The following is a 7,445-nucleotide window of genomic DNA, read 5'->3' as shown; positions in this document are numbered from 1 at the left end:
ACTTATCCAAATCGAAATATTTTATAGAAAAATATTTAATTATATTTGCCCTTTTTCTGCCGAGCTGAGAGTTTTCCGTCAGAATCAAACGCACTTTTTCGGTTTATATTTACAACACGTGATATATTCAAAAATAAACAAAATGAGTACATTAAGCACTAGGAGAACCGATTTTAGCAGTCGTCGTAGCACCCGGAAATCGCAGGTAGGTCCAGCTGCGATCACCTACGACATTTACTGCGTCAATTTCTACGACAATGGGCTCAAGGCAGTGCGTGAAGAGTTCATCAAGCAGATAAAGCTTGGCCTGCGACGATTCCTATTTGTGATCGATCTGGATACTGAGCTGGAAGACGCTCGCGTAGCCAACCAGCTGTCTACTCGTCTATCAAACAAGTTAAAAAAAGGTGAGCAAAGGATTTAACCCAACTCTATACCACTTTTTGGAGTTATTATTTGACATCAGATGTTCTGCCCACGAACCCTATGGAACTGACCTTGCTGCGCATACACGATTGTTTGGCTGAATATGACCTTGTGACCCGTCAGATTGAAGCGGAGCTCAGCTTTAACATGCTCAAGTATTATCAGAAGAATGTGCCAGCCCAGCTTAAGATACGTTCGGTTGATTCTAAAAAGGAAAAGTCATCTGGCATGGAATCCAAACGTCGTCCCGTTTCCAAGACAAAGGATACCACCGACACCAAGTCCTTGGGCAAGATCTCGTGCTTTGGCGTCAATGCCAAGGAACATCACAGAGTGGGCAAGGGTTACCCATTATCCAAGCGCTTGGTAAACCCAAAATGTAGTTTATTCTTTTTGGTAAACTAATCCTTACAAAACCTCAACTTCAGTATATTAAAGATGCGCCCTTGAATACGACAATACTAATTCTGATCATGGGTCGAATGGACAATGATTTCTACATGCAGCTGCTCGGGTAAGTTAAATTGCCCTTCATTGAAATAACTTTTAAAAATTTTAAAACACGATTGAGAAATCGAAAATATATGTGTATTTTGAAGGGAAATCAAACATTTGCCCAAGCCCATTTTCAAGCCGAAAGTGGGATTTTCTGATAACACCAGCGAACCAGCGACTTCTCGCTTGTTAGTCCGACGCTCACCTAAGCGAATCTTTTCTAAAAATATAGATTGTTTTTTTCCCCTGCAGAAATGCTCAGCCATTGCGCGGCGTGGTGTACTTTCTGCCCGAAGAATGTGCCTATGATTTTTGCATTTTCCAGCCGGAAGTGGAATTTTCTGATAACACCATCGAATCAGCGACTTTTCGCTTGTTAGTCCGACGCTCACCAAAGCGAATCTTTTCTAAAAATATAGATTGTTTTTTCCCCTGCAGAAATGCTCAGCCATTGCGCAGCGTTTTGCACTTTCTGCCCGAGGAATGCGTCTATGATTTTTCTATTTTCCAGCCGAAAGTGGGATTTTCTGATAACACCAGCGAGCCAGCGACTTCTCGCTGTCTAGTCCGACGCTCACCAAGGCGAATCTTTTATAAATATATCGATTGTTTTTTTCCCCTGCAGAAATGCTCAACCATTACGCGGCGTGGTGCACTTTCTGCCCGAGGAATGTGCCTATGATTTGCTGGTGCCACGCCCACGTCGTGAGAAGCAACTGCGCGAGACTATTGAGAAAATCCAACGTGACATTTATGGGCTGCGCAAGCGAGCGCTTACCAAGCCGGTGGGCATATTCCAACAACAGCTGCCACAGATGTCCCAGTGCCAGTCAGTTAAATATAGCAGCGAGATCTTTGATCAGCTCAGCTATTATATGTACGATATGCAAATGTTGCGGGAACAATACGATGAGTACTATGTGAAACCGTATCATGAGATCAATGTGAAAATGCGTGCGGACGCCAGCCTGCAGGACAGCCTTCAGATGGCAGAGTCGCTGAGCATTCAGGGACACTATCTAAAGGCTGAGATGCCGGCGGTGCACGATGACGATGCCAGCATCTATCTTTATATAGAATCGCTAATGTGCACATTCGGTAATCCGCGTGATCTGATGACCGAGATGGAGGTCCTGCTGCTTGCCAATCCCACGTCGTCTGTGCAAACGAGAGTGCTGGACAAGATAAAGGTCTATGCGAATGCCTTCAAGAGCATCATCAAGCTGGTGAAGACCGAACGTTTGTTTGTGGAGCAGGCCAATACGCTGCTCTGCAGCATTGTGAGCTATATGGATCAGGAAGCAATGCGAAATATCTATCATGCATGCTTGGAGTACAATGTGCTGCGTCGTTACTTCACCACGGGCTACATCTTAGATAAAATTAATCCTACGCCCTACAGTACGGATATAGAGCCGCAGCATTTGCCCAAATATGCTAAAGTGTATTTAACCGATGATTCCGTTAGTCAGCGCATTATCCAACTGATCACCGAGTATGACAATTATAATGTTAAGGAAATTTATCCAAAGGTCAAGCTCTATACATTCAAGCGTGCCCTCAATGAGGTATTCGAGAAAGAGCAACAGATTACCATACCGACGCGGCTTTGTTTTCGCGATTTTACGCTCTATGAGATGCAGCAGTTTCTGCAGGACTTGGTCACGCCCCAGATGTTTGAGACGGCCATCGAGGTGAAGCAGCAGGAAACGACGTCGGAATATCCCAGCATGTTTACGCTGGCCTCGGACGAGGAGGAGACAAAGCCGTACAGTTGCCCCAGCAATAGGCGTTATAGCATTACGCCCAGCGTCTTCATACGTCCCAAATCCTTGAAGGCCAAGAGGATATCGGAGCAGCAGCGGGAGCACGAGAAAAGGGAGAAGGTGTCACCGCGCCCGTCCAGGCTGCGCAGCAAGGAGAGCTTTCGAGTGACAAATAAATCGATGCGTAGCTTTAATATGCGCACCCCCAACAATTTAAAAGATGGCAGCGACCCTGAGAAGCCCACATTTATTGGACTGGGACCAGATCATTCCATGCTCACAGGCTACAATTTGGACGATGCGCGTCAAACGATCAAGGCGAAAACCTCGAAATATTACTTTGAGGAGGGTCTCATAACACTCTATGAGGAAAAGTGGAACTTTCGCCAGATGAACAAGTGCCTGTCCATTGAGATTGACAAGCAGACACTGCATCTGACCAATGAACCGGGCAAAATTGGAATTATAGCGTCAAATATACGTTTGCGTACACCCAATGGCATTAGCCTGCGTGTGAGACCAAAGGACGAGGAGTGCGCCAAGGCAGTACTCAATTATCCGAATGGACTGAGCCTCTATTGCCACGCTAACCATGCGGAGCATCTGTGGTCGGGTCAGCAGAGCGAACTCAATGAAAGTCGACGCATCAACACACCCTACGGCTGTGTCATAGTCTTCTATAACAATACTGATACGGTGATGATTATGCGCTATAATGGCGAGGTTTATCGTTTGTATAGCTATGTGGATGTCAAGGGCGAGGAGGAGGGCGAAACGGAGGATAATACAAGTTTTATAAATGCCTGCTCCACACAATCGACATACAGCAGCTATAAGCCGCTGCCGAAACGTAGCTTAAAAAAAAAGAGACACCCACGCAATACCATGTCGCAGACCAGTCGGACCATAGGCGGGGCCGACACGTTGGGCAGGAAAACGGCCAATCCGACGCACGACTCCAGTTCCATATCGTCGCAAACTCTGGCCGCACGCGCTGCCAAGGCGGAGGCACGTCAAATACAAATAGCCCAAGCGGCGGCGCTCTTTGCCAGCATCGATCCGGAACTGAAATATTTGGAGTTCATAATGCAGCTCTTCAATCTGAGCTATAAGCATCTGAAGCTAACCACCTCGTTGGGCAGCGTGGTGCATGTGGAGGAGAACAAGATACATTGTGGCAAGCCGATCCGTGTCACCGAATGGCATGATTATTTTGCTAACGAGAGCTATGCCATGCGTGATGATGGCATGCGCATGGTCTGGACACATAATAGTCTCCGATGTTATCACGGCGATGGCACTGTGATCACCACCACAATTGTGGATGGTTGGGATAAGGGCATTATCGAGGATGAGATTGATAAGCAAATCAGTTCCAGCAGCTCTCACATATTGCGTTTGCCGCAAAATGAGCCCGAATCAGAAGAAAGGGTAAGTCTTTCCCATATTAATCTGGGCGGCCCTAGATCAACGTTGGATACGTTTTTTATATAAATAAACAAGTTTCTAGTCGGGAGCTCGCGACTAGGGAATACCCAGAACCCTCTTATTGCAACACCAAAAGTAGCTCGAGCTACGCACTATTTTGCTTTAGTAGTAACAAAACTAAATCAAAAACAAGTAAGAGGTTCTAGTCGGGAGCTCCCGACTAGGGGATACCCTGAACCCTCTTCTTCCAACATCAAATGCATATATATATTCTATTTTAGAAGCTATATGTCAAGTTTGGTGACTCTAGCTCTTATTATTTACCAAAATTGCCCAAAAAACAGGATATCGATTTCGATTTTTATCGATTGCTTGGAAACAGAGTAAGTTATCGATTATCGGAAACAAACTCGATCTCCGCGGGAACTAGGAGCACCTACATCTAATTTCAAGTCTCTAGCTCTTATAGGTTCTGAGATCCTTGCGTTCATACATACGGACGGACGGACGGACGGACAGACAGACGGACATGGCTAGATCGACTCGGCTATTGATGCTGATCAAGAATATATATACTTTATGGGGTCGGAGATGCTTCCTTCTGTTTGTTACATACATTTGGATTTTGCACAAATACGATATACCCGTGTACCCATTTTTAATGGGTTCAGGGTATAAAAATTAAAGAAATCTTTGCGTTCATACATACGGACGGACGGACAGACAGATGGACAGACTGATTGATATAGCTAGATCATTATGATCAAGAATATATATACTCTGTTGTCTGTATACCTATTTCAAGAACTTTCCGCTTTAACTAGTTGAGAGTTACAAGCGTCGAGGCAGTAGAGAATTGCTTACAATTGTTCTATCATACATACATACTGTACAAATTGTCATATTAATTCAAAAACAAAACTACATTTCCTGAAATTAATCCCAGTATCCTAAGAGTAATCTTAATTGTTTATCCACAGAATGTTATATATATTAATGTGCCAGCAGGCTCATCTCTTATTGATGAAGTCTTCGAATCGAAGAAGTTCGAACAAAGGGAGCCGGATAAGTTCGATAAAAAGGAGCCTGAATATATAGAGGAAATACAGGTTGAGGATCAGCATATTTATGATTATAGCTTCACAACCCTTCAGCCGGATAGCTTTTTGATGCAGCACAAGACCTATGCTGGCACTCAATTCAACTTTACACACATCAACCATACGGACTTGGAGCTAGAGACAAAGGTCATTGCCGCTGATAATCTACAATTTCGAATTTATCAAGTGGCAAAAGATGAAACTCTGGTACAGAATGAATCGTCATATGGCGATGAAAGCCCCGAAAAGCCACCCGGTGAAGATCAATTTTCATCTGAAGCTGATGCAGACGAGTGGACCCGGTTAACTTATAAAATTCCATTACGCTTACCAACAATTATTCCGAAGCTGACATTAATCGTCGATATCGAAGCATCCAATCTTCAATTATCCATTCGGGAGGATCGCATCGAGCTAAATGCGAAGTTGCGAAAGTTTGGCTGCGATGAGAACGTCCTGGTGGTGCGGTAAGTTCGTGGTGTAGGCTGGGTCTTAGAGGGTTGCAAGCCATATTTTTGAAAGTCGACGGTTCAAACAACGATTTGGTTCATTTGAATTTTGGAAGACCTAAAAGTTAGGTGGTTCGGCTCACGGCTCAAAATATTGCCTTGGCTTTGCGTTGCGTTGGGTGAACATGGAACTTTTTTTTAAAACAATTTTTAATAGATCAATTAAATGTAAATTGAAATATTTTGAACTCTGACATATACATTTTAAGATTCTAGCTACTTTCCTTAATTTACAATCCATAGCGACAACATTCAGCTAAATGTGAACATGAAGAAGAGTCTGTCCACAGTCTTTACCGAATGGGTCGACGTGTTTCATAAGTTTATCAATTGCGCCTGCCCCAAATGGCGCACCGCTTACTTTGTGGAGTCCACCTTGAGCGATTGCCGCAGAAAGGGTAAATAAGTCAGGTAAAAAAAAACGCATATATATATCGTAATGCCGCCTAACTAGGTCTAGAGCTGCTTAAAACTGTGCCAACACTGGGTAAATATAATTTCTGTGCGGGCAACTATTTTATTGATCCGGAGGAGCTGAAAACTGTTAATGCACGCATGACCAGCAATATAACGTGGCAGAAGGAAGACATGGTTAAGTTTCCACGTTTTCCAGCTAAAAAGAAAGTCCCACAAATAATTCAATTTCCCACAGTACTGAGTACCAAGTGAGTAAACGAGAATTTCATATATTCTCGATATATCTACTTATCTAGACAACTTGAATAGACTATTTGTGGAAATACCAGCTCAATTGGCATACACAGATCGCATACACATGTTTATTTATCCATTCGAGAAAATCAAGTTTCGAAAATTAAAGCACCGATTCAACGAGTAAGATTCTATTTAAAAAAAAATTAACACCTGAAGAATTTATACTGAAAAATGTGTCCACCTTTTTTAGGGCCTTAATCTTTCATCTGTATCCGCATCTACGTGATCTTGTGCACAAGGAGATCAGCAATCGCAGTTGGCGCAATTATCATTTGGAGAACAAGCGTCGAGCATTTCTGGAACAGCAGCGCCTTAGCCTATATATTGCTATGCTTAAGCACAAAGTGTATCCCAATTACTTTCAGTTTAGGGATCAATATCACAGTCATGTGCGCAACATTGATTTCTTTGAGTTTATGGCCTCCAAATGCAGCGAGAAGAACAACCCGGAGCACTATCAAAATGCCAAAGATAATGAAGAGCCAGCAAATCGTGCCAAGGAACAGACCCAGGGCAAAGAACTAAAGGGTCGTCGCAAAAAGTGTTTGTGCCCCAGATACGAGAAATCCTTCAAATAGAACTCTTTTTGTGTTGCAAATAATATGAAGTGTAATAAATATTTTGAAAACACTCAACAACAAAATATACTATAAATGTATTTTTTCTTCTTTCGTTTCTTTTCATATTTTTCGGTTTGAAATATAATCTGCGCGCCTTTAGCAAATGACAATACGTTTACAATTGTCACACTTACGAATTTTAGTTTCATGCTCTTCATTGGCGCATTGTCTCACCCAAAATATAGAAATAGGTTTACTTACCTGTTTCATAAATATTCTTAGCAACGACTTTTAACGAATTTATATGTTTTTTTTTTAATGAAAATACCTGTGTTGAAAATGCTATCTTTCTTAATTTTCACGTTTTGGTTTGATAGTTTAAATTGCGCGCCTTTGTTGGGGTATGGTCACACTTGGGCTTATTAATACCACTACTAACCATACAAT

General features: G+C 42.8%; 1 protein-coding gene across 1 annotated transcript; it reads left to right on the top strand.

Annotated features, from left to right (window-relative positions):
- The first annotated feature begins 99 nt into the window (after window positions 1-99).
- On the top strand, window positions 100-7,067 carry LOC115769270. The gene is made up of 9 exons (XM_030713981.1): window positions 100-407; window positions 467-792; window positions 855-940; window positions 1,547-4,118; window positions 5,096-5,682; window positions 5,968-6,122; window positions 6,179-6,389; window positions 6,451-6,558; window positions 6,629-7,067. The coding sequence occupies exons 1-9, from the start codon at window positions 143-145 to the stop codon at window positions 7,014-7,016; spliced, it is 4,698 nt and encodes a 1,565-aa protein (XP_030569841.1). The 5' UTR covers window positions 100-142; the 3' UTR covers window positions 7,017-7,067.
- Window positions 7,068-7,445: the final 378 nt, after the last annotated feature.

The sequence above is a fragment of the Drosophila novamexicana genome, unplaced genomic scaffold, assembly GCF_003285875.2.
Source record: "Drosophila novamexicana strain 15010-1031.04,08,12 unplaced genomic scaffold, DnovRS2.1 tig00004549-arrow-arrow-pilon, whole genome shotgun sequence".
In the NCBI taxonomy this organism is placed as follows: Eukaryota; Metazoa; Arthropoda; class Insecta; order Diptera; family Drosophilidae; genus Drosophila; species Drosophila novamexicana.
Note: the sequence above shows the minus strand (reverse complement) of the source record. Positions and strands in the feature narration are given on the sequence as shown.